Source organism: Hibiscus syriacus, unplaced genomic scaffold, assembly GCF_006381635.1.
Source record: "Hibiscus syriacus cultivar Baekdansim isolate YM2019G1 unplaced genomic scaffold, ASM638163v2 tig00110388_pilon, whole genome shotgun sequence".
NCBI classification, from domain to species: domain Eukaryota; kingdom Viridiplantae; phylum Streptophyta; class Magnoliopsida; order Malvales; family Malvaceae; genus Hibiscus; species Hibiscus syriacus.
In genome coordinates, this window is record NW_024062718.1 from 1,475,825 (window position 1) to 1,503,148 (window position 27,324).

General features: G+C 37.0%; 1 protein-coding gene and 3 pseudogenes across 4 annotated transcripts; 3 read left to right on the plus strand and 1 right to left on the minus strand.

The window, feature by feature from the left end:
- Positions 1-6,200, minus strand: LOC120123073 (annotated as a pseudogene).
- LOC120122888 (ribosome biogenesis protein BOP1 homolog) lies at positions 5,590-27,117 on the plus strand. 4 transcript variants are annotated; one of them, XM_039141933.1, is made up of 19 exons: positions 5,590-5,594; positions 17,495-17,594; positions 17,700-17,753; positions 17,870-17,986; positions 18,061-18,215; positions 23,405-23,522; positions 23,630-23,731; positions 23,853-24,009; positions 24,096-24,204; positions 24,330-24,432; positions 24,545-24,695; positions 24,802-24,934; positions 25,074-25,177; positions 25,267-25,337; positions 25,466-25,526; positions 25,855-26,082; positions 26,243-26,327; positions 26,580-26,758; positions 26,851-27,117. In XM_039141933.1, the coding sequence occupies exons 2-19, from the start codon at positions 17,517-17,519 to the stop codon at positions 26,934-26,936; spliced, it is 2,091 nt and encodes a 696-aa protein (XP_038997864.1). In that variant the 5' UTR covers positions 5,590-5,594; positions 17,495-17,516; the 3' UTR covers positions 26,937-27,117. The 4 variants fall into 4 exon arrangements, with proteins under 4 accessions (XP_038997864.1, XP_038997865.1, XP_038997862.1 ...); XM_039141931.1 differs by lacking the exon at positions 5,590-5,594 and adding an exon at positions 16,206-16,388; XM_039141934.1 differs by lacking the exon at positions 17,700-17,753.
- LOC120122889 lies at positions 9,677-11,545 on the plus strand (annotated as a pseudogene).
- LOC120123075 lies at positions 12,205-13,813 on the plus strand (annotated as a pseudogene).
- Positions 27,118-27,324: the final 207 nt, after the last annotated feature.

Genomic DNA, 27,324 nt, shown 5'->3' on the forward strand with positions numbered 1-27,324 from the left:
TTAGACAGTTGGATAGGAGGAATCCATGGCTATGCCACAAAGACCTTCTTTAGCCTTAATGTTTCGCTGCATCATGATATATCCTTCTTCACCCCATGCTGTGCCCCACGAGTTCTTGATGAGCCAATAATCAGTACCATCTTCATGTTAAAAGTCAGCACCGAAAACGATGCATTAATGCACGATTCGGTGCAATGGTCAAAAGGAGCACACAATTGTTGAAATTGCTAAATGATATAAGCATAATTTAGTCATTGTAATTTAGGGTATTTACAAGTTAGTCCTTAAAGCTTCAACTATAAATACCCTAGCTCATTTAGCTTCAAAATCATCCCAAAGCATTCTAGCTTTCTTCCAATACTAAAGAGATTTTAAAGAGTTTCTTGAGAGTTGTTTTCTCCTTTTTATCTAGAGAGAATTATCATTGTTTTCTCCTTGGTAGATCGAGAGAGGTTGTAATTCCTATTTTCTCATAGTGAAATTCTTCTGCCGTTGCCCGTGGTTTTTACCCTAAATTTTTAGGGGTTTTTCACGTAAATTTTGTGTCTCTTTTATCTTCATTTTTATTTTCTCAAATTATCAGTTGCGATTTTGCTCTATCCGATAGCCGTCTTGCGCAACAATTGGTATCCGAGCTAGATTATAGTGTGTAATATATGCTTATTGTCTTTGTGGTTGCCACCAAAAGGTGGATCCTCCAACATAAGAAAGTAAGAAGTTATTACACATTATTTGAAGGTTCCAGAGAACTATTCACGATAGTGAAATAGTGGGAGCTATCCGTAAACGAAGCAATGGCAACGAAATTTGATATTGAAAAGTTTAATGGGAGAAATTTCTCATTGTGGAAATTGAAGATGAAGGACATCCTGAGGAAAGACGGTTGTCTAGCAGCTATCAGCGAAAGGCCAGTAGATTTCACAGACGACAACAAATGGATCGAAATGGACGGAAATGCTATGGCAAACTTTCATCTAGCATTAGCAGATGAAGTATTGTCAAGTATCGAGGAGAAGAAGATAGCTAAAGAGATATGGGATCATCTCACCAAACTGTACGAGGCCACATCGTTGCACAATAAAATTTTCCTTAAGAGAAAATTGTACACTCTCCGTATGCCAGAATCTACTTCAGTGACGGAGCACTTAAATACACTGAACACTTTATTTTCTCAGCTTACATCCTTAAGCTGTAAAATAGGAGAACAAGAACGTGTTGAACTTCTACTTCAAAGTCTACCGGATTCATATGATCAACTCATCATCAACTTGACAAACAGTAATGTCACCAGTCTAGTCTTCGATGACGTTGCAGCTACTGTTCTACAAGAAGAAAATCGGCGCAAGAACAAGGAAGACAGACAAGTAAATCTGCAACAAGCAGAAGCATTGACAACGATGAAAACGATGAGAGGGAGATCAACAGAACGTGGCCAAAGCAGCAGTCACAAACATGGTAGATCGAAGTCGAAAAGCAAGAAGAATTTAAAGTGTTACAACTGTGGAAAGAAGGGTCACTTGAAAAAGGATTGTTGGAGTCTAAATAAAAACTCCAATCCACAAGGCAATACCGCAAACACTTCAGATGATGGAGATACTCTATGCTGTGAAGCGTCAACCACCGTGGAAGGAAGAAAACGATTTGCAGATATATGGCTCATTGATTCGGGAGAAACATATCACATGACCTCAAGAAGAGAATGGTTCCATCATTATGAACCTGTCTCAGGAGGATCTGCGTATAGTTGCAATGATCATGCCTTAGAGATTGTTGGTGTGGGAACCATCAAATTGAAGATGTATGATGGAACAATTAAAGTTGTTCGAGATGTGCGGCACGTGAAAGGTCTGAAGAATAATTTATTATCCTACGGATTGTTGGATAATAATGCAAGCAAGATTGAGACACGAAAAAGAATCATGAAGGTGTTTCGTGGAGTGCTTGTGGTGCTGAAAGGCGAAAAGATAGCAACAAACTTGTACATGCTGAAGGGAGAGACTTTGGTAGAAGCAGAAGCCTCTTTTGCCTCATGTAGTTCAGATTCGGCAATGTTATGGCATCAGAAACTTGGACACATGTCAGAACAAGGAATGAAAGTCCTTGTGGAGCAAAAGCTACTTCCAGGCTTAACAAAGGTATCACTTCCTTTGTGTGAGCATTGCATAACAAGTAAGCATCATCGGTTGAAATTCAACACATCAAATTCTAGAGGCAAAAGTGTTCTAGAATTGGTTCACTCTGACGTATGGCAAGCACCAGTAACGTCTCTAGGTGGAGCAAAATACTTTATCTCATTTATTGATGACTACTCCAAGAGATGTTGGGTGCACCCTATTAAGAAGAAGTCAGACGTGTTTTCAACTTTCAAAAACTTCAAAACGTGGGTGGAACTCGATTATGGAAATAAGATCAAGTGTTTCAGAACAGATAATGGAGGAGAATACACAAGCGAAGAATTTGATGACTTTTGCAGGAAAGAATGCATCAAAAGACAGTTCACAGTGGCGAACACTCCTCAATAAAATGGAGTGGCAGAGCGGATGAACAGAACCTTGTTAGAAAGAACAAGAGCAATGTTGAGGGATGCAGGCCTAGAAAAATCATTCTGGTCAGAAGCAGTCAATACCGCCTGTTATTTGGTGAATCGAGCTCCAACAACTGCAATAGAGCTGAAAACACCAATGGAGATGTGGAATGGTAAACCAGTTGATTATTCAAACCTTCATATATTTGGAAGTATTGTGTATGTGATGTACAACTCCCAAGAAATCTCAAAGCTGGATCCAAAATCCAGGAAATGCAAATTCTTGGGGTATGCTGATGGAGTCAAGGGGTATCACTTGTGGGATCCCACTGCCCGCAAAGTGATCATCAGCAGGGATGTTATCTTTGTAGAAGATAAACTACAGAGAAAAGAAGACGATGATAGCACTGAAAAGTCAGAGACTACACAGATAAATGTGGAAAAGGAGTTTGAACAAAGAGATTCTTCTGAAGCAGAACCAGCACATGATGAACAAGAACCAGAGAGTTCTGAAGCACCAACAACTCGTCAATCAGATCATGTGAGAAGACGTCCCAATTGGCACTCAGATTATGTTATAGAAGGTAATATTGCATACTGTCTTTTAACAGAGGATGGTGAGCCATCAAAATACCAGGAGGCAATAAACAACTCAGATGCTTCACTGTGGATGATGGCGATGCAAGAAGAAATTGAAGCCCTTCATAAAAATAATACATGGGACCTTGTGCCACTACCACAAGGAAGGAAGCCAATTGGTAACAAATGGGTCTTTAAAATCAAGCGAAATGGTGATTTCAATGAAATATTTTCTCTTGTGGTTCGACTAACAACAGTTCGAGTAGTTTTGGCAATGTGTGCTACATTGGACTTACATCTAGAGCAGCTAGATGTTAAAACAACTTTTCTTCATGGAAATCTTGAAGAAGAAATTTATATGCTCCAGCCTGAAGGTTTTGAAGAAAAAGAAAAGAAGAACTTGGTTTGCAGGTTGAACAAATCTTTGTACGGTCTAAAGCAGGCGCCGAGGTGTTGGTATAAGAGATTTGATTCTTTCATTATGTGCCTTGGATACAACAGACTTAATGCAGACCCTTGTGCTTATTTCAAGAGGTCTGGTGATAACGATTTTGTTATTTTGTTGTTGTATGTGGATGACATGTTGGTTGCAGGACCCAACAAAGATTATATTGAAGAATTGAAGGCACAACTGGCTAGGGAATTTGAAATGAAGGACTTGGGATCAGCAAACAAGATTCTAGGGATGCAAATTCACCGAGACAGAAGTAATAGGAAGATTTGGCTTTCACAAAAGAATTACTTGAAGAAAATCTTGTCACGATTTAGCATGCAATATTGTAAGCCAATTTCTACCCATCTTCCTATTAACTTCAAATTATCCTCCAGTATGAGTCCTAGCAGTGAAGAAGAGATGATGGAGATGTCTCGAGTACCGTATGCATCAGCAGTGGGAAGTTTAATGTTCGCTATGATATGCACAAGACCAGACATTGCACAAGCAGTGGGAGTGGTTAGTCGGTACATGGCGAATCCAGGAAAAGAGCATTGGAATATTGTAAAGAGGATCCTAAGATACATCAAATGGACCTCAAATGTTGCATTATGTTACGGAGGATCAAACTTACTTATAAATGGGTATGTCGATTCTGACTATGCAGGGGATTTGGATAAAAGTAAATCTACTACAGGATATGTGTTCAAAGTTGCTGGTGGAGCTGTAAGTTGGGTTTCAAAATTGCAGTCAGTTGTGGCTACATCTACAACAGAGGCAGAATATGTAGCAGCTACACAAGCCAGTAAAGAATCAATTTGGTTGAAGATGCTATTGGAGGAACTTGGGCACAATCAAGAGTTTGTCTCTCTGTTTTGTGATAGTCAAAGCGTCTTGCATCTAGCAAGGAATCCATCATTTCATTCAAGGACAAAACACATATGAGTTTAATACCATTTCATTCGTGAAAAGGTATATGAGTTCAATACCATTTCATTCGTGAAAAGGTGGAAGAAAGGACGGTAGATATGCAGAAGATCCATACCAAAGACAACATAGCAGATTTCATGACGAAGGCGATCAATGCTGATAAATTTACTTGGTGTCGATCCTCTTGTGGCCTGTCAGAAACGTAAGCAACATGATAGTACAAGGTAGAAAGAATGGTGTGAAGATATGATTGTTCCAATCAAATCTTCAAGTGGGATATTGTTAAAAGTCAGCACCGAAAACGATGCATTAATGCACAATTCGGTGCAATGGTCAAAAGGAGCACACAATTGTTGAAATTGTTAAATGGTATAAGCATAATTTAGTCATTGTAATTTAGGGTATTTACAAGTTAGTCCTTAAAGCTTCAACTATAAATACCCTAGCTCATTTAGCTTCAAAATCATCCCAAAGCATTCTAGCTTTCCTCCAATACTAGAGAGATTTTAGAGAGTTTCTTGAGAGTTGTTTTATCCTTTTTATCTAGAGAGAATTATCATTGTTTTTTCCTTGGTAGATCGAGAGAGGTTGTAATTCCTATTTTCTCATAGTGAAATTCTTCTACCGTTTCCCGTGGTTTTTACCCTAAATTTTTAGGGGTTTTCCACGTAAATTTTGTCTCTCTTTTATCTTTATTTTTATTTTCTCAAATTATCAGTTGCGATTTTGCTCTATCCGATAGCCGTCTTCCGCAACACTTCAGAGGTACCATATCCGACGGCTGTAACACCATGGTCTAGATCAATTCTGCTCGAGTAGAATTGAAAGGCGTAAACTCCGGCATCAATGGACACCGATACTGGTTGGTTTGCAACAACCTTCTGTAATGCTTGTTCATTGTTTGCAGGAACAACCTCGTAGCCGGTAATTGTGGCTGCATGGGAGGCCTCCTCTGATTTGTCGCAAGTTCCGTCATCGCCCTTGTAAGGGTAAGTGACTTCGGATGCAATGCCGTGATTGCTGATTATGAACTTAAATGCATCTTCCATTTCACCACCTTCACATCCCTGATCCACAACTTTATCACGATCAACCAGTTCTTGCTCGGACAAGGAAATTAGTTGTCCTGTTGTTAGTTTGTGAATTCCTTCTGTTGAGGCGATAGCCGAAAATGCCCAGCAGTTACCTGTGTTTTGAAATGAATTTATCAAACCAAGGTTTATGGTTATGCTCGAACAGTTACATATTGCTTACCGCATTGTGCTTGGTCCTTGATGGGCGTCACGGCTCCTTTTTTCCTCCAGTCTATGCTAGCAGGCAAACTTGTGACATTCTCGTACCTAAACGATGTCTGTTTTCTTGTTTTTAGTCCCTGTGGCCTTATGTATCCGTTCCTGTAAGCCCGAAACTCATCGTTGGTCTGATCAGCAAACTCGTTGATGCTTAGCTTGTAAGCGTGATCACCAGCGGCATTAAACGACTCTATAAACTGCACATTGCTTTCGAATATCTTGAATCGTTTTTCCTTCTCTTCGTCATTCTTATAGACTCACCCGTATACACCATCCATTGCACGTGCCTCTCGGACAAGGATGCCTCGGGTAGGCTACGGCACATGATGTGCGGGATGCAAACAGCTATTACAAGGAAGAATAGCATGCTGCTATCTCTTGGGAAAACCATTGGCAATTGTTTGTTCGCTCGTTTCAGATGCATAGGAATTATTCTAAGCTTTTCCTTTTATAGAGAACCAAAGGCATCACATGGAAATAGAACGATTGACTGAATATTTGCCTTTGCCGGAACACTGAACAGTTTGAACATGATTTGGAATTTTGGATTAATATGCGGTGTTCCGTGCAAGCTGGTTTCTGCTTTGCCGCTGTAGCTCTTGCATTTTGTTGTACGACCGCGGGAGTTCTAATTTGGCCTTTTGGAACACCAAACAAGACATTGAATTGGTCAGATGTTTTACAGCTAATGTTAACAGAAATTATATGTTATAGTAAACCCATGCTCAAGACGGTGAGTAGGGATGGAAGGAAGGGTCGGGTGGGGTAGTCATTCTTTGAAATTTTTAAATTCTTATATATTTTAGGTTTTCTTTTTGTATTTTTTATTGATAATTTGTTTTCACCCTTCTAAAAGTTCATAAATTTATTTTTCTTAAAGCTTTATAAATCGTCCTATCTAACATAAACTATCGTGCCCGTCTTGATTATTATTATAAACTAAATTAAGGGGAATGCTGAGAAGCATAGAACAAAATCAAAGGGTACAATGGTGGGAGTTTTGAGTGAGCTCTAATGGATAATGTTGACTTGTTGAGGCAAATTCATTTGAGTAGCCTGCGACCTTGGAGAAATCGGTTTATTGTGCAATGACTATATGATGAAATAATTAGGAATTTAGGATATAATATGAAATGAAAAATAACATGAATATTTAAACATGTAAATTATTAAAATATAATACGAACATAAATTTAGAACAAAGGAACACAATATAATTTTTTTTGGTAAATTACTTCTGGAGTCACTAAATTATCAACTTGGTCTATTTTCACTATTGAATTAATTTTTTTATCAACTAGGTCATTAAACTATCATTCAATCGTCATCGACCATTAATTGTTCACAAAATTATTGATGTGGTAGTTAAACAAATATGATAATATATTTGATCATCACTACTTATATATTTTATCAACTAAATCTTAATATTAATTAAAAATAATTCAGTAAATTTAATTTTCTAATAAGATGGTGATATGTGTCATCATCTTCTAGAAAACAATCTAAAAAAAATAAGTTACCAAAATAATAAGATGGTAACTTGGATCCTAAGGTTAAGGGTGGTAGGCTAGAGACTAACCTAAATTATTAAATAAAGTCTAATAATAGATGTTTTATCGACGGATTAGAGTTTTACATTCTGAATTATAATTTTAATAAATTTTAAAAATAATTTTAAAGTGATCATCCTTGTATTTTAATGATACTTAATATTAAAATGAATGAGTGGTTGTGTTGGTTTTATCCCGACCTTAATGCAAATGAATGTTTGCGATGACAATGACATGGTGCATACCAAGATACGTACGATAAGGAATTTGTTTGGAGGGACGAAATTGAAGAATGATGGATGATTTCTTCACGAAGAGATAATGTGATCTCCCACTCCACGGCCCATAATAAAATTGCCTAGTTCACAAGAATTTATAGGTTCAAAATTAATGTGTTATCTCTTCCTTTTATCCTTGTTTTTCCAATTTGTTAGCCTTTTACTTATAAAATAACTCAAATTTGGATAAATATTCAATTTGGTACCCAAAAGAAGTAATAAATTCTAAGGTAATTGAAACTATTTGATTGGTATAACAAGCGCAACCTTAGAAGATATATTAACTTAAAACAAATATTGCATTATTTTAAAGTCCATTTTCTAAAAATTCCAGTTTTTGAACACAACGCCTTATTTTATTTTAGGTAAGAAAAATTAGAAATATATATAAGCAATAAATGGTTGTCCCTTTTTCCCATATATATGGGGTAAGGGGAGGTAAGATAGTAGGCTACCCCCAACACCAGGTTGAGAGCAGCTTCCGTAAGAGACCTCCGAATTATGAAATGCCCTCCGTGGGACTCGATCCCACGACCTCAAGGTTAAGAACTTGTGCTCTATATATAAGCAATAAGTTTAGCATAAATACTTGCGAAAATAAGCTTGTATAGCAAATTGATCATACTGAATCACGTGATAATTAAATAAGTACCTGAGTGAAATATTATTTATTATTAGAATAATAATAAAATTTACTTTTAAATTTTTTTATAATAAAATGGTGCTCATTAATATTATTTTAGATTTTATCTTGGAGAAGCTCAAATTGACTTTTCTGATGGAAGTTTTTTTTTTTTAATTATTGATATTTAATATATTGATCAACTATTAAAGATCATGTTTTGTAGAGGTTTATTATGAGGGCGACCCTCCAGATCCAATTTTACTTCATTTGCAAATGCTATGATTCAAACTCTTGTCCTTGCTTAAGATATCTAGTGCATTGTCCCACTAAACCAACTAATTGTTGAGGGAAATGTTTAAAAATTTTAATACTTAATAAATGTTTATAATTTTATTTTTTATTTTTTATGATTTATAATTTATTATTGTATAATTTCTAATATTTTTTAATTTATAGTTACTTTTTTTAAATTTAATAATATTTTTAATTTTAATTTAAAAGAATATTACATTTCCATTAAAATTAATTATATCTTTAAATTCGGTCCAAAAATAAATTAACCCCTTTACCACATCTCTACTAAGACATTAATTGTAATGTTAATATCATAGATCATCATATTAATACAATTAACTCTTACATTAACATTATAACCATTAACGTCAACCAAAGAACGAAATTAATACAATAAGATAAAATTAAAAACGAAATTGATGAAACTCATTGAACTACCTCACTAGTAAAAAAATGTTGTTCTTTCTAAAAACCTTGGGTTTAAGTAGTTGTTGCACAATGTGTGTGCGTTATCAATAACTATGAATGATTTTGAACATATATCATCTTATAACTGCTCGAGACTAATAAAAGTTAAATACAATTTTTCTTACATTTTAAGGTGTCTCTCGATTTCGATTTAATAAAAGTTATACGTAGATAAGTTTTAATTTAGGTGTTTTATTGTTAAACTCAAAAAATAAATCTTAAAAAGTTAAACATTGAATTTAAATTATAAAATTTAATTAAAATACTAAATTATTTAATAAATATCAAATTTAAATGTCAAATCATTTTAAAATAAATCAAATAAAGGTTGTTAAAGATATTTTCTATTAAGTGATAAATAGATCATTATCTAATTAATTTTTTTATTTAAATAACATTTAAATAAATCGATAAAAATTTAAATTTTCATTAATTAATAGATGCCGACTTGTATGTGTGCGGCCATATTCCCGAATCGCTGCAGAAAATATATGAAAAACCAGCATATGCATCCGAACTATATTTGCCACTACAAACCACAAATATTCTTCATCCCTCTTTAGCAATCTTTTTCAAGTATTAACCCGTTCTTCGGGACCATAATTCCCCACTTGAAACGCCTCTATTTAATTATTAAACACACACATTTAGCTATGAAACTATAATATTTATAGTTATCCAGGGTGAAGCCATAGCTCTGTCTTCAAGCATCCTCATTTATCCATGGGCAATTCCACCATCATTGAGACATGGTGGCTTGTAACTTTCGCAAGCTTTATAGTGGTTCTCATTTTGTTCCTCAACCACAGCTCTGGTACCAACAATATATCAGTGCTTCAGAATCTAACCATGCCGATTACCGCTTCCAATGGCTTTCCGATGCAGTCTCCGATGCTTCCCGGCGTCGTTGGGAATGAGAAACAAGTTAAAGCTTCTGGTATTCAACCTTGCATACCTCTAACCGAAACAGAAACGCCCTCTTCTCTGATTCCTTTGTCCGGCTTGCAGGACAAGGAAACGGGCTTCTCTGATGGTGTGAAACAAGCAACCCCAACTGCAACGTCCCGACCGTCTTTCTCGGGTTTGCAGGATGCGACACCATTAGTTTTGAGTGATAAAATAGAAGAAAGCACAGGAGATTCTTCTTCGGTTCATGTGTTGGAGGGACAAAGTCAAGAGCAACAATCCAAGGACAATGGTAATGAGGAGCCTGAGACAATGGAAGAAGGAAGAAAATGCAACATCTTTGAAGGGAAATGGGTTTACGATCCTATCGAGAGTCCTCTCTACGATTCGGCAATGTGTCCGTTCTTTAGCGATACGGTGAGCTGTCGACGAAATGGACGACACGACAAGGAATATGAGAAATGGAGGTGGGAGGCTAATGAGTGCAAGATTCCTCGGTAAGCAAACGATATTCGACTCTGCTTTCAACTATGGATTTTAGCCCCTTTGGCAGCATTTTGTTTATTGTTTCCATCTTGAAAGGTTTAATGCCAAGGACATGTTGGAGAGGCTTAGAGGGAAGAGAGTTGTAATTGTTGGGGACTCCATCAACCATAGCCAATTCGAATCTCTTGCTTGCCTTTTGTATTCTGCTATACCTGACCGATCTTATGTCAATGCTCGGAAACGGATCTTCAGGTCAGAGGTAAGGCGCGACACCGGCATCTAATCTTATATTTGTTTCTAATAACTTGCTTTAGTTTGTTCTGTGCTAACAAGAATATATGTTGCAGTCTTATCAGTTGGATATTGAGTTTCACTGGGCTGATTTCTTGTGGAAGTACTAGTGAACAAGACGGATGGCAAAAAGACTTTGAAACTTGACTCACTCGTCCCCACCGCTACGAAATGGAAAGATGCAGATATTATGGTGTTCAACACCGGTCACTGGTGGGCAAACCGCCTAAGGTAAATGAATGAAACGATATGCGTATGTATGTATATATGTATATATGTATAATGAAAAGTGGTGAAAATTTTGCAGGTGGGACATGTTTCGGTACAAACGGAATGTGTTTGCAGATATGAGGATCGAAACGGCATTCAAGGTTGCTATGAAGACATGGGCTCGTTGGATAGAGAGAAACGTCGACACGAACAAAACAACGGTGTACTTCAGGGGCATGTCCCCGCCACATTTCGGGAAAAACTGGTGCTACAAATCAACCAGGCCCTCCATGGACAAGCCGTACCTACTGACGTTCGGTAAATCGCTGAAAGAAATCATGGAGAAAACGCTCGAACGCATGAGGAAACCGGTGAAGTACTTGAACATCACAAGGCTGAGCGAGTACCGACCCGATGCTCATTCATCCATTTACGGGACGAAGCAAGGGAAACTACTGATTGCAACTAAGCAGAAACCCCCAGCAATGGTGGCAGATTGCAGCCATTGGTGTTTGCCCGGTGTTCCAGACACATGGAACCACTTACTCTATGCATCTTTAGTCTTAGACAGCTCCTCCAAGGCCACTTAAACTACATAAACTTTTCATTATTTTGGTAAATTCATCACAAGGGGGTGATTTGCTTTGGTCAGAGAATCGATCATTATTTATTGGAAGCTGCAGATAAACCCTTTGAATTCCAGTAGCTGATGCTAAAATTGGGTTGGTTTTCAGTTCTAGCTTCACAGTATTAATTCCAATTTATTAAGGCAGCCTTGAGAGTTGTCTATTTCTTAGGGGTTGAGTTTTATGGTATATTGCAGAAACAGTAAACACTCTGATATTACTTTTTTTCCATTTATAATTTTTATTTATCAAAATTATAGAAAACTCTTGAGTTTTCATTTATAATTTGATAGGAAAATTAAGTTGGCAACATGGAGAAATTTTTCTAACTGATTCTAGTTTAGTATGAAATTATTGATACCAACTAAAATATCATATTCCATCCACATCTTAAAATTAATTTCATTTTGTTTAATAAATATCCAGTATACGTCCAACTCTCTATTCTCCCTTGGGACCGCACCTGCTTGTACATATATACATGCAACATGCATGCATGCTCATCTCTGTGCACCACGCTTTAGTTATCCCTTTTATTTTCGCGTTTCTAGTCCTTAATCTAGCTTTAATCCTCGAATCCATCTAATTTATTAACTTAAACAGAATATTAGTGTTTAAGCTCACTAGAACCGGATTATGTTATCTGAAATATACTTGGATTAGCCTTGTCTCAGTAACAAAAGTCCGGTCGAATTCTTCAGTGTGAGTCATGGCATCCTATCCGACTATCATTCGTAGATGGTGGCTGCTCGCCTTTTCCGGCTTCGTTGTCGTCCTTCTCTTCGTCTTCGGTAATAGTCGTGATGGCTATAACATATCAGTGCTTCAGAACATGCGGGACATGCAATCTCCAAATAAAAAGGAACCACCGGAATCTTCTCATCTGTTTTTTAATTTAGAGTTGAAACCTTGTACGCTATTTAACCTCACTTACACTGAGAAACCTGCTACATCTTCTTCTTCTTCTTCTTCTCAGGATCCTTTGTCTGCAGGCTTGAAAAATGCAGAACCATGGAAGAATTTTGTTAATGTGAAACCAATCAAAATAGAAGAAAGATGCAATGTGTTTGAAGGGAAATGGGTTTATGATCCAGTGGAGAGTCCACTGTATAATTCAGCCATGTGTCCATTTTTAAGTGATAGAGCAAGCTGCCAAGGGAATGGACGACCGGATAAGGAATATGAAAGATGGAGATGGGAAGCTAATGAATGTAAGATTCCCACGTAAGTAAGCAAGTTCTCTACAATGCTTTATTTTCTTTGCATTTCACACTTGGATTTTAAACAATTCCTTTGAATTTGCTGCTAAGGTTTGACGCCAAGGACTTTTTAGAGACACTTAGAGGTAAAAGAGTTGTAAAAGTGGGAGACTCCATTGGCTTTGGCCAATGGGAATCTCTGGCTTGTCTTCTATATTCTGCTATACCTGATGAATACAAAATCGATGTTTGAAATCGGATCTTCACTGCGAAGGTACGTAGCGGTGAAGTTGTTAATTGTTGATAACGATTCATAGTTTTACTTACCAAAAAGGGTCACATTTCGATGTTAGTCATATAACTTGATGGTTGAGTCCCTGTGGGCAGAGTTTCTGGTGGAGGTGCTAGTGAACAAGACTAGCGGGAAAAAGATATTGAACCTCGACGCTCTTTCCCCCGCCGCGTCAAAATCGAAAGGTGCGGATATTATGGTATTCAACACCGGTCACTGGTGGATGAACCGCCAAAGGCAATGAATAATTCGATAAAATTGATAAACATAACAGCCCTTTGCAGCCTAATGGGTGAATATTTATGACATTGCAGGTGGGACTGGTTTCTATTCAAACAAAAATTGTATACCGATATGAAGCTCGATAGAACATTTAAGCTGGCGATGCGAACATGGGGTTGTTGGATCGAGAAAAACGTGGACACGAGCAGAACAACTGTGTTCTTCTGGGGCATGTCTCCGGCACATTTGAGGAGACACAGGTGTTAAAGGGCAACTCAACCGGTCAAGGATGATGAGGCCTTCAAATTGAAAAAGAGTGAATCATTAATCAAAGGCATTGTTGAGAAACGATCCAAGGCATGAGGAGGAAACCGGTGAGGTACGTGAACATCACGAGGCTGACAGAGTTGAGAAAAGATGCACATTCTTCGATTTATTGGAAGAAGAAGCAATTCAAGGCTGGCCCTGATTGCAGTCACTGGTGTTTGCCTGGTGTGCCTGATACATGGAACCACCTACTGTATGCAACCTTGGCGTTTGATGCCTCTTGGGGCACTTCCAATACTCGAAACCTGGATATTGTTCTTTTACATTTTCCCAATTGAAAATGCTTAAGCTTCTTCTCGTCTTGGGATACTGAAAATTCAGAGAAGCATGTTCTATGCTGCGATAGAGCACTCTAAATTTGGCATTTTTTCCGATCTGGTCCCTAAACTTGTTTATTTTTTCAATTTGATCCTTGAGTTTCTTTTATCCACATTAATCTCAAACTTTTCAAATTTTCTCAACTTGATCCATGAATTTTTCATGGGCTCCAATGAAGATGGAAGAAGCAAATCCTGCACCACGTCTGAGTATAACTTTTCAACACCAGCACCGACAGTCTGCGCCTAATAATAATATAGCACCGGGGTTCTCATGAATTGAGTCCACAGAACCTAATATAGAACTCAAAAAGTTTAGCCAAGTTTCAAGAAAAGATTATCAAAGGAGGCATACCTGGTACATAACTTCTTCCGCCTCAAGGCAAATGGATTCAAATTTCTGGCATGCATGTCCTACCCAGGTTATATCTTTTTTTCCCCTTTTTTTTGCATTTTTTGCTTCCTTTTATTTTTACCCCGAATGAAGTCATTTAAATTACTAAAATTTATGTTTTGGTCACACAACTATTCATCTAGATCCGTTTTGGCCACTTAATTTTTTTCAAAATCATCATTAAACTTGCATTTTTATCCTTTTTTGATCAGTCGCCGTTAAAAATAAATAAAATTGTTTACTAATGATAACATGGCATCACCATATGATGACACATCAGCATCATTGATGTGATCCTATTTCTACACATCCTCATCTACTTTCTACTTTCTTCTTTCTTGTCAAGAATGAAAGTCAAGGGAATAATTTCTTACTCTTTCTTTTACTCATCATATATTTATCCTATCATCATTTTATCTCTTTAATTCTGCCATAATCATAGCATACATTATAATACATTTCATACTTTATTTCATTCTTTTCTTAACTTAATATGTTCATCTTATGCTAGGCTTAGTTATGGCATTTCATTATATGAATCCATGATCTTAGCATAGCATATTATAATACTGCACATCTTTATTTAACTTATGTTATGTTTATTTAACTACATCAAGCTTATAATAGATTTATGTTAGCTCATTGCATTGTTTTCTAGCTCATTCATACATGGCAACAACTATATCATTCATTTGTATAAGTTCCTTAACTTATTTTCTTGTTTTCTTTTCATATATAGGTGAATAACAAGCTAGGGATGACTATGGCAGCTTATGGGCAACTCACTTTCACTTTGAGAGCTCGTGGGAGCTCAAGAACATCAAAAGATAACTCACTTAAAGGATTCAATTGACTTAAAAGATAGCTAAAGGAGCTGGAGAGTAGCTGACATTAACTGGAGTGTAGCTGAGGAGCTGGAAGTCGAGCTGAAGACTTATGGCAGCTAGAGTGACACTAGGTACCTAGCTAGCTACCTACACTACGTAGCTAGCTAAATGACCTACCAAGCTACCAAGGAACCTTTTAAGCAAGCTACTCCACTCGATCATGTGACAAGCACACTACCTTGACCGAATCATCACATCACTTGGCGTGGAGACCTATGCTTTTAAGGGAGGAGTTGCAACCACACAATCAGCCCATGTGCATCATCTAGGCGCCAACTCCCAAAGGGTGCCATCTATTCGACCAATGCTTGTAACTCCCCATCTAGGCGCCAAACTTGAACCAACACTTAACCATTCAGCCAAGCATCAATTCCTTTCATCCTAGTTGAAACATCACCGTATATTTTCATATTAATTATTTCAAACATCATGTATTTATAAAAAGAAACCATTGGTAGTCGAATAATTATGTAACTTCTTTGGCCTTCCTTTTCATTTTCTATTTAAAGCCAATGCCTTGGCTATTGTAAGGCATCTAATCCTTTGATAAATTAATACATTGTGAGGTTTTCTTATTCCTTAGTTCTTTCAGAAATTTATCGACTGATCAGACACTTGTGGCCCATTCCTTCAATAAAAACTTGTGTTTCCTAGTTGTTATATAACTAGAGGGGCCAGGTCCTTGTTTACCACTCCTTATTCAAACTTATAAAGAAAGATGTTAGGATCTTTATATCCTAGTTTCTTCCTTTTTTGTTCAAGATACATTTAACCATCCATTCAATTCTTTCATAACCTTCATCACGCCCAAATCATTCACCAAGTCTTCTGCTTCCAAACTCTAAAATACCTTACATCAATAACCGTTAATTTTTTAACGATGGGTGACTAAAACGGAACAAAAATGTAAGTTTAGTGATGATTTTGAAAAAAATATAGTTGAGTGACGAAAACAGAATCATAAAGATAATTAGAAGACTAAAAATGTAGTTTACGCTATTTTAAAAAAAATATAAAATAAAATGAAATAAGAGAATTTTTTATATCAAATATATCAGCTTGTCCCCCGTAAAAGCAGCGGTAAAAGTAAGCAGAGAAGTAGGGTTTTAAGTCCCTATTCTCTCGCCCAAGCACGTACTGTATTCTCTCGCCCCGCGCCAACTTCCTGCTAGCCAACTTCGCTTTCCTCCCTTGCCGTTGCAGACTCTTTCTCTACTTAGTTTCCCTGACGCCGTCGTCGCCATAATTTTCTCAGGTTTCTCTCTTTCTCTTCTCTTATGCATCTGTGGTTCCCTTATTTAGTTGTTCAATATGCTTTAATTGTCCCTTTTTTTTTACTCAATTGGTGACTTCGCTTCAAATCTATTGCCTAATTCCATTTTTCCTTTCTTTATGCTAACAATTTTATTAGTTCACCGTCAAGCACCAACCGCTCCTTAAGATATACTAGCTCTAATTTTTCTTCATTTATCAATTTTTAATAATTTCATTTTCGATTTATATCATTTTCAACATCTTGGAGCTTAATGGTAAAAAAGATGGTTAATTTCAGTTCCTTTCACTGCTGTAGAGAAAGTTGCCTTAGAGCATGAAAAAACTAAGATTGATGTAGGTACTTGTCATTATTATTATTATGCTTCCGAAGATATTTTTCCCGTGTTAGCTTTGTAGAAACTGGAAAGGGTTGCTTATATTTGTTTCACAACGTTGATTGGTGGCAGATACTTGTGCATTATGTTGAAGTTTGCTTTCATGAAATCAACTCACCTATAATTTCAATCTGACAATAATGCCGTCTGAACTATACATCTAAAAGATATTACCCTGACACAGAGACTTTAATTTAATTGAGTTCCAAGTCTCCAATTGTTTTCAGCTGCTAGTTTGTATGGTCTTTTTTTTCTTAAGGCCGGTTTTGATGGAGTAAATGTAATCAGGTTCATAGTCTTCTCGAGTCTGCTTTTGGTTTCCTTGTTGAGGTCTGCTATGCTTCTGTTAAGTCATGGCACATCCTAGTTTCATTTTTATGTTTCTTTGATGATGAAGTATTCTTTATTGGCTGAGCCAAAAAAGAGAAGTGAAATTCTGGTTTCGCTTCCTAGCTTTTGAATCAGAAGTAGGGAAGCTGATTTCTAGAAGAATGTTTTCAGCGTTTAACTACTATGAAAGGCATTCAACTATTTTACGTACTAACTTTGTGCTTTATTTGGATTAGTAAGGCGGTGGGTTATTGTGCAAGCATGAAACAAGAGTGTTGTTACTTCCATATATCGTTCACATTGTAACAAATGCACATTGTTTTTTTTTTGGTTTTTTCTTGACAAATCACTATCTATATCAAGCTTAAACTTTCTTCTGTAGTTCCAGGAAATCCCCAAGGTTTATGACTCCAAATCTGACTATGGATCATCAGGAGGGTCAGAAGCTGGATAACATAAACACTTTGAAGACAAGCAATGAGGTAATTGTTTATTTTTCCTTTTTCGTTTTAGGATGTGATGTTCTTGAGTTATCCAACTATAATAAATTGACAACACGATTTTTTTTTTGATTTTTTTTAAAAAAGATGAGTATACAAGTGAACACAGAAGAATTCCCTCCATTTCAAGAATACAAAAATGTATGCCATCATTACTATGCTTCTCAGCGTGCTTAAAAACATTATCATCTTTTCTGCTCTGACAATGAATTTTAATGTATTATTGCAAATATTTAATTAAGAGTTAACAATATCAGAATTTTGTTGAGAGAGGAAACAATAATGTCTTGGACGAGAATGATGATCAAGACAAGCATAGTGAAAGTTCCCAATCCCATCAAGCCGTTGATGAGAGTGATTCATCTGAAGATGAGGTCAGACATCCCTTCTAGTATTTTAGAAATAAATATTCCATTTAAGTTCTTACATATCTTTTTTGGCTTAAAAGGTAGCTCCTCGAAATACAATTGGTGATGTTCCATTGGAGTGGTACAAGGATGAAAAACATATTGGGTATGACAATGCTGGGAGAAAGATAACAAAGAAAGAAAGACAAGATAAACTGGATTCCTTTCTTGCAAGTGCTGATGATTCAAAGAGTTGGTTAGTTTTTCTGCTACTGATTATTTTGTTTTTATGTTAATAATAGTTTCTGTTTAGTTATTTCATTTCTCTCTTCTTCTTCTGCTATGTTTGGGAAGCTCGACTATGATAGTTGTGTTGGTATTTAGGCTTTTTGAACAGATTTAGGAAGAAGAAAAGACTTATTTCTTCTAATAGGAGTACACCCTTTTTAACATAGCAGAAAAAGAATAAAAAGGAAATAATCTCTAATAATTAGCCTATCCCTAAAAATTATTAAGATTAAGGCTAATATTTACAAGGAAATTCCTAGAACTAAGGTAGAGAATCTCCTTAATTTAAGGATTTCCAACACTCCCCCTCAAACTGGAGTGTAGATATCAATCGAACCTAGCTTGCCTATAATTTCTTCGAACTTTTTTCTGCTCAAGCTCTTGGTTAACACATCTTCTACTTGTTGTCGAGTAGGTAGATATGAAACACAAACTTCCCCTTTGTTAATTTTCTCCGTAATAAAGTGGCGATCGATTTCCACATGCTTGGTGCAGTCATGGTGTACAGGGTTGTGAGCTATACTAACTGCTGCCTGGTTGTCACAGTTCAGTATTATAGATGTATAGGATAATTTTAATTCTCCCATTAGTCGGTGTAGCCACATTCCTTCACATATACCTTGGGACAGAGCTCGATACTCAGCTTCAGCACTGTTGCGTGCCACAACCAACTGCTTTTTACTCCATGTCACGAGATTACCGCAAACATAGCTGCAGTAACCACTTGTGGAGCGCCTGTCATTAACATCTGTTGCCCAATCTGCATCAATGTTGACTTCCATGCTTCGAAGTGGATTTTTCTTGAAATGCAACCCCTTACCAGGAGTCCCTTTTAAGTATCTCAATATCCTGTAGGCAGCTTCCAAATGTTTCTCCCTAGGAGCATGCATAAATTGACTAATAGCACTTACTCCGAACGCTATGTCAGGACGAGTGTGAGAAAGATAGATAAGTTTTCCCACTAACCGTTGATATCTCCCCCTGTCTACCTCTTCTCCATCCTTATCATTTCCTAATTTAAGGTAGGGTTCCATGGGAGTCTCGGCTGGTTTGCAACCCAACAGTCCGACTTTAGAAAGTAAATCAAGAACATACTTTCTTTGAGAGATTGAAATACCTGCCTTTGATCTTGCTATCTCCATTCCAAGAAAATATCGGAGATTCCCCAAGTATTTAAGTTGAAACTTAAGACTTAAGAATTCTTTTTGTCTTTCAATTTCAATATAATCATCTCCTGTCAGTATTATGTCATCTACGTATACAATGAGAATACAACACTTCCCATTAGCCGAGTGTTTGTAGAATAAGGTGTGATCAACTTGACCTTGAATATAATGTCTACTTGTCATGGCTTTGGCAAAACTATTAAACCAAGCCTTATGGGATTGCTTTAGTCCATACAAAGACTTCTTCAACTTGCATACTTGGCCCTTGCTTCCTTCGAATCCGGGCGGAAAATCCATGTAGACTTCTTCGTTTAATTCTCCATTGGGAAAAGCATTTTTTACATCCAATTGGATCAAAGGCCAATCTAAGTTGACAACAATTAAGAAGAGAACTCGAATAGTATTTAGTTTGGCCACTGGTGCAAATGTTTCCTCGTAGTCCAACCCATATGTTTGAGTGAAACCCTTGGCCACAATTCTAGCCTTGTATCGATCGATGCTCCCATCTGGTTTAAATTTCGTAGTGAAAATCCACTTACAACCCACTGTCTTTTTCCCAATAGGTAGTTTAGATATTTCCCACGTTCCATTGTCTTCAAGAGCCTTTATTTCTTCCAACACGGCTTGCTACCGTTTGGTTGACGAGCCTCTTCTATGTTCTTTGGAGTTTCTACAGAGTCAATATTAGAAATAAAGGCATTGTAAGACAAGTTCCCATAGGATACAAACCGAGAAATGGGATGTTGAGTGTAGCTTCTAGTGCCCTTTCTCACTGCAATTGGAAGATAGATGGAAGGCAAAGGAGTAGAGACTTCTTCCTCAGGACAGTCCTCGGGTAAAGATGGCATTGGCACTGCTGTTTCAGTTTCTGGTAGTTGATGTTTCCAAGAGTACACACGAAGCTGCTGAGTTTTTTCTTCTTGTTTTTCAGGAGGAGAGGGTTGTTTTTCTTCATTAGTATGGTTAATCACCCTTGTTTCTTGTTGTTGCACAGTGGAGTCGAGTAAAACAGGGTCCAAATCAGGAATTACAGTGGTTGTAGGATTTTCAGCAGTTGTTGTAGGAATTTCAACAATGGCTATAGGAATTTCAGCAGGTTTTGTAGTGGTGGTAGGACTGATAGGGTCTTGAGGTATAATGAGAAGGTCGTTCAAGGTCTCATCTTCACTAAATATCTTCCCCTAAAGATGAGAGGCTGAAAAATATGGATTGTTTTCGAAGAAAGTAACATCAAGGGACACAAACATCTGGTGTAGGGTTGGAGAATAACACTTGTACCCCTTTTGTGTAGGTGAGTATCCAAGAAAGACACAAGTGTGGGCTCTAGGATCAAGTTTAGATCGGTTAGGTTGGTGATTGTGGACAAATGCTTTGCAACCGAAAGTTTTGGTTCGGAGATTAGGAACACGAAACAAGGGAATTTTTTTTTGAAGAGTATTTAAAGGTGTTTGAAAGTTTAATACCTTTGATGGGAGTCGGTTTATAAGATAACAAGCAGTGAGAACAACTTCTCCCCATAAATACTTCGGTACACCCATAGTAAACATAAGAGCACGAGCCACAGCTACAAGGTGTCTGTTTTTCCTCTCGGAAACTCCGTTTTGTTGAGGGGTGTCGGGACAAGAACTCTGATGTATGATTCCTTGCTTTGAAAGATAAGGGTTTAGGATAGAATTAAAGTACTCTCTCCCATTATCAGTTCTAAGGGTGTGAATTTTGGAATTGAACTGAGTTCGAATCATTGAGTGAAAACTTTGGAAGACTCTAGAGACTTCAGTTTTTTCTTTGAGGAGATAGACCCAACAAACTCTAGTGTGGTAATCAATGAATGTTATGAACCACCTAGCCCCTGTGACATTTTTTATTCGACTGGCTCCGCATAGATCACTGTGGATTAAAGAGAAAGGTTGAGATTGAACATAAGGTTTCAAAGGATAAGGGACACGGGTATGTTTAGACAGTTGGCAAACTTCACAATTCAAGGAACTTATTTTCTTATTTAGAAATAGTAGAGGAAACAGGTTCTTCAAGTATATAAAATTAGGGTGTCCTAGTCTACAGTGCCATATCATGATAGATTATTCTTTCGATGTAGATAAGGCCATCCCTTCTTGTGAACTGTTTTTATTCCAAATATATAAGCCATCTTCAACTTTATCAGTGCCAATCATCTTCCCCGATTCATGTTCCTGAACCACACAATCTAAAGCAGAAAATTTAGCAAGTACTTTCTCATCCTTGGTAAGCTTGCTAATTGAGAGTAAATTACAAGAAAGATTTGGAACATAGAAAACTTTATCAATGGAAAAATTTTCAGTAAGTTTGATTATTCCAATTCCAGCCACCGACGAGTAAGATCCATCAGCTATGCGAATCCGGGAGTGATCATGACTAGGTAAATATGTGTGAAACAAACTTAGACTATCTTTCATGTGGTTGGATGCACCCGAATCTAGTATCCAGACGGGTTCATGTGTAGTATTTAAGGCAGTACCTTGAATAGTTAGTGACCCACTAGTTGTAGGAGTCCCGAGGAGTTTATGAAGAGCCTCAAGTTAAGTTTTGGTTAGCCGAACATCCTGGGCATCTTCTTCAGTATTAGATATCATTGCTGCTTTGTTTTCTTTCTGATTTTTTCCAGGATAACCATGGAGTTTAAAGCATCTCCTTCCAACCCGGTTAAAGTGGCTACACCATGGCCTATTTGAACCGGAATCAATTCCAACCTTGTACCTTTGAGACTGTGGGTCTTTCAAAATCAGGGCAGTGTTCTATGAAGGACGATGACCAACAGTGGTCAAAGGTTTTAGTTCTCTTGTGTCTCCCAACATAATAAGATGTCGTTTCTCTTCCCTCCTTAATTCAGCAAATGCTTCTCCAATGGTTGGTAGTGTGGTTTTGACTAGTATTCGTCCTCGGACCTCATCAAGATCACGATTTAGTCCTGCTAGGAACTCATAGAGACGCTCTTTGTTAATATGATCCATGAACTTGGTGTGTTCATCGCCCTCGCCCCAATCAGCTTCATAATGCATGTCCAACTCCTGCCATAAGATCTTTAGGTTGTTGTAATATTGAGCGACTTCAAGCGCTCCTTGCCGAATATCTTTCAACTTTAATTTGATCTCGAATACTTGGGAAGCATTTCCAAGATCCGAGTAATTCTCCTTAATTGCATCTTACATTTCTTTGGCAGTTTTGAAAAAAATGTAAGTTCGGCTTATATTACCTTCCATCGAATTTATAAGCCAAGCCATGACCATTGAGTTGTTAAGCTCCCAAGTTGCATAACCAGATTTTGTCGATGTTGGTCGGGGAATGTCTCCATTGATGTACCCAATTTTTACTCGGCCACGAAGAACCATAAGGACAAATTGTGACCATTGCAGGAAATTTTTTCCATCTAATCGATGATTTGTGATTGTAAGAGAGGAGTTAAGGCCAGTTTGAGGGATTCCTTGGCTGTGATTTTGAGTAATTTGTGAGATCTCAATCTCAGAGAGAGTTTCATGGATATCACCCATGAGAGAAGGAAAAAAATTTGTTTTGGAAGAGAGATGAGAGACAAATGAGTAGGATCTAATGAATCCTATGTCTGTCGATACCATGAACAAATTTAGGAAGAAGAAAAAGTCTTATTTCTTCTAATAGGAGTACACCCTTTTTAACATAGCAGAAAAAGAATAAAAAGAAAATAATCTCTAATAATTAAGCTATCCCTAAAAATTAGTAATTAGATTATGGCTAATATTTACAAGGAAATTCCTAGAATTAAGGTAGAGAATCTCCTTAATTTAAGGATTTCGAACACTTTTATTTTGTATTTCACATGACTATCTAGCTCAATAATGGGCCTCTGCATTCTTTTCTTGTATCTTTTTTTTCTTGGTTTCTTGTCCAATAAGTACATGGAAGCTAAGTTGCTACAATTGGAACAATTCTGTTTCACACAATGAATGTTACTGGATAATTCTTTTATTGTTATCTTCAGGCGCAAGATTTATGATGAGTATAATGATGAGGAAGTTGAGCTAACTAAAAAAGAGATCAAACAGATTGGCAGATTGCTCAAAGGGAAGGCACCACATGCTGAATTTGATCCTTATGCGGTTTGTAACTCCCATTAGTTCTCATGTTCATTCACACTTATCATATTTGGCCTAGATATTGTCTTGACTTTATGCTCAAGGTTAAAATTCATAGCCATTTCTTGCAGCCTTATGTTGATTGGTTTAAGTGGGATGATGCAAAACATCCTTTATCTAATGCTCCTGAACCAAAGAGGAGGTTTATTCCTTCAAAATGGGAAAGCAAAAAGGTAAACCTTTACATGTAAAGTTTTCAGATGATGGATGAGATCCTTGCCTTTCTAACTCCCTCTGCACCTGCTTTTTTCCCTCTTTGAAGTTTTTCATAATATTAAACTCGTTAATATACAGGTTGTTGAGTATGTTAGGGCAATTCGTAAAGGATTAATAAAGTTTGACCAACCAAAAGAAGAACCTCGTTTTTATTCCCTCTGGGGTGATGATTCAAGCTCAGCAGATAGGACCAAGCATTTGGCTTACATTCCTCCCCCAAAACCTAAACTGCCAGGTTTGTCTTTGGGCCATGTTATTTAAATTTACATTCTGCTATGCTATTTGAACTATTACAAAAGCTTTGTTCTTATTGATTTTCAGGTCACGAGGAATCATATAATCCTTCTTTAGAATACATACCAACACAAGAAGAGATCACCTCTTACCAGATGATGTATGAAGAAGATCGCCCTAAGTTTATACCTAAAAGGTAATATACTAGCACATGATTTGTTAATTACAATTTCACTTGAAAGTATCTGCTCTTTTACTTGCTTGCATGTTTGAGGGTTGAAGATCTAACATACTATTCAATAATCCTGTTGATATGCTTAGGTTCACATCCTTTAGAAGCATCCCAGCATATGAGAATGCTATCAAGGACTCTTTTGAACGATGCTTGGATCTATACTTGTGCCCTAGAGTGAGGAAGAAACGTGTAAGTCTGAGATTCTGTTTGAAGGAAATCTTAATGGTTTCTGTCATAATGTCCTTTATGCCATTTCTCCTCACAGACAAGTTAATTTAAATTGCCCTTTTCCATGCTTCAGATTAATATTGACCCTGAAACCCTCAAGCCCAAGCTACCTAATAAAAAGGATCTTAGGCCTTATCCATTTGCATGTTATCTGGAGTATAAAGGTCATGAGGGTGCAGTTTTGTCAATATCAGTGGAACCTTCAGGACAATGGATTGCTTCTGGTATGAACATTTTTCCTATAAACTACAATTTGTGGTCGAAGTATAGGATGATTCCGTTCTATAAAATCAGTACTTGAGAGTTTGATATTTGCTTATGCTTGCAAAGGTTCCAAGGATGGAACTGTGCGTGTTTGGGAGGTGGAGACTGGCAGATGTCTTAGAGTTTGGGAGATTGGTGAAGCAGTTCAGCATGTTGCATGGAATCCTTTGCCAGCACGTCCTATTCTGGCAGTTTCAGCGTAAGGCTGATTTGATAGTAATTAATTTCACTCTGCTTTTCGTATCTTTTTTTTTCACCGCCTGTTTTCTTCAAAAGACATAGTTTGCCGACCTATTGTTTTTGGATGTGTTCTACTCTAAGACTCTAATGTTTGACAGGGGAGCTGATGTTCTTATTTTGAACACTGGATTTGGGGATGAGGAAGAAAAGAAAGAAATTAAGAAACTTCTGCATATTGGAACACCAACCTCTACTGATTCTGGTCAGTTTGAAACATATATTATTTCCAATGTATTGAATAAACTGTAAAGGATATGATCTGACTCTGGAAAACATCACTTTAATGCTCAGATGATATGTCATCTTACTTAAGCTGGCTTCAAGATGAAAAGTATGACTGCATCAGGCTAAGGCATTATAGGGTATGTGGTTTCTGTTCTTCCCTCTTTAGTTATTTGTACTCAGAATTGTCTATTAATGTTGAAACTGAGGACCGGTTGAAAGACTTTATAGGAATATGATAATCATTTTCTTGGCTGTGGTTTTGCAGACTGTATCTTCAGTAGTATGGCATCGCAAAGGAGACTATCTTTCTACTTTGATGCCGGCAGATATCCTTTTGCCAGTGTCATCTTATCATTACATTTTCTTTTCTGTTCTAAGCATCAATTGATGTCATATAGTTTGAAAACAAGAAGAAGACTGATGTCATATACAACAGTAATTGTTAAAAGAGCAATATGGTGTTTCCTGAAGTCTACACATGGGTCTACAATTTTAGGAGTTTTACCCCTGGGTCTGCTCATTTCTTTTGCCTATGCTTTTATGTTCTTATTGATGTTTTGATCAACTCTTCTTATTTATTGCAACTGGACATAAGAGATATTTGCTCCCATTTAATTCATTTGGTCATTTCATTGTTTCTTAACTTTTTATCACGCGAATCAAGAGCAGTTCTCATACATCAACTCTCTAAAAGGCTTACTCAACGACTCCCTTTTAAGCTCCATGGCCTCCCAGTGTCATTGGCTTTTCATCCTACTCGATCTATCTTCTTTGTAGCAACAAAGAAGAATGTTCGTGTGTATGATATGTTGAAGCAAAAGCTAATAAAAAAGCTTGAGACTCAACTGCGTGAAGTATCTTCAATTGCTGTTCATCCTGCTGGTATTTTCTCATTTTCCCCTCTGATTTCATGTGTTACTACAATCTCTTTGCCTTGTCCCACATCCCCCTACGTCGCCCCCCCCCCCCCAAAAAAAAAAAAAAAGAAAAAGGGAAAAAAACTAGCTTTCGTCTTAATATTTGATGGCTGTTTCATCTGCAGGTGATAATGTAATTGTGGGGAGCAAAGAGGGAAAACTGCGTTGGTTTGATATGGATCTGTCATCAAAACCTTACCAAAACCTCGAGTATGTGACAGCGGTTCTCTTGATAAAAAAACGACTTAATCATATGTTTTTGCATCTTGTGATACTACTATAGATAGGCCTTCATCAAGTTCCTTTAATCGGTGAAATCGTTAAATACCAAGGAAAGTCATCATACCAATACTATTTAAATTAACGAGTGTGCAGGTGTAGATATTAGAACTTTGGGGCCATTTTTTTTGTCTTTGTTTTATATTGGTTGTAACCTTCACACTGTTTTCCTGAACATTTCAGTTGTCATCGTAAAGACATTACTAATGTGGCATTCCATCGTTCATACCCACTATTTGCATCATGCTCGGATGATGGCACTGCCTATGTCTTCCATGGCATGGTTTACGCAGATCTCAACGAGAATCCCCGGATTGTACCGTTGGAAATTCTGAGAGGGCATACTAGTTCAGATGGAAGAGGTGAGTTTAACCACAGGGTTTGGACCATTTTCGAAATGAAACATGGTGCATGCATATAATTGTAAAGTAAATGTGGCGTTGGTTGATTGCAGGAGTACTGGACTGTACGTTCCATCCAAGGCAGCCATGGTTGTTCACTGCTGGTGCTGATACAACAATCAAGCTCTATTGCCACTAGGATTACCATTTACCTGCAATGCAATGTGAGTAAACATAATGAGTTAATTAGAGGTAGACCGGTCTCATTGTGATTATGAACTCCTATAAAACATATCGTAATCTCCCAATTTTCTTATATTTTGCTTAATGTCTTATGTTTGATGCAATTTTTATTGATGAGAAAGCGTCATTTCTATCTATTAATATTTTGTAATTTATTATTGGATTTTCCCCCTACGATCAACGTATTTAAGGTTTTCTGAGATTGAATTCAGTAAAAGTTCAAATCTGAAGAAAATATGAACTCGAAAAGTCAAAATTTTGTTGTGATCCGATATGGCAATGGTTAAACTAGTTATGATACAAACACGAGATCGACTGGATCCGAAATAATATGAACTTGGAAA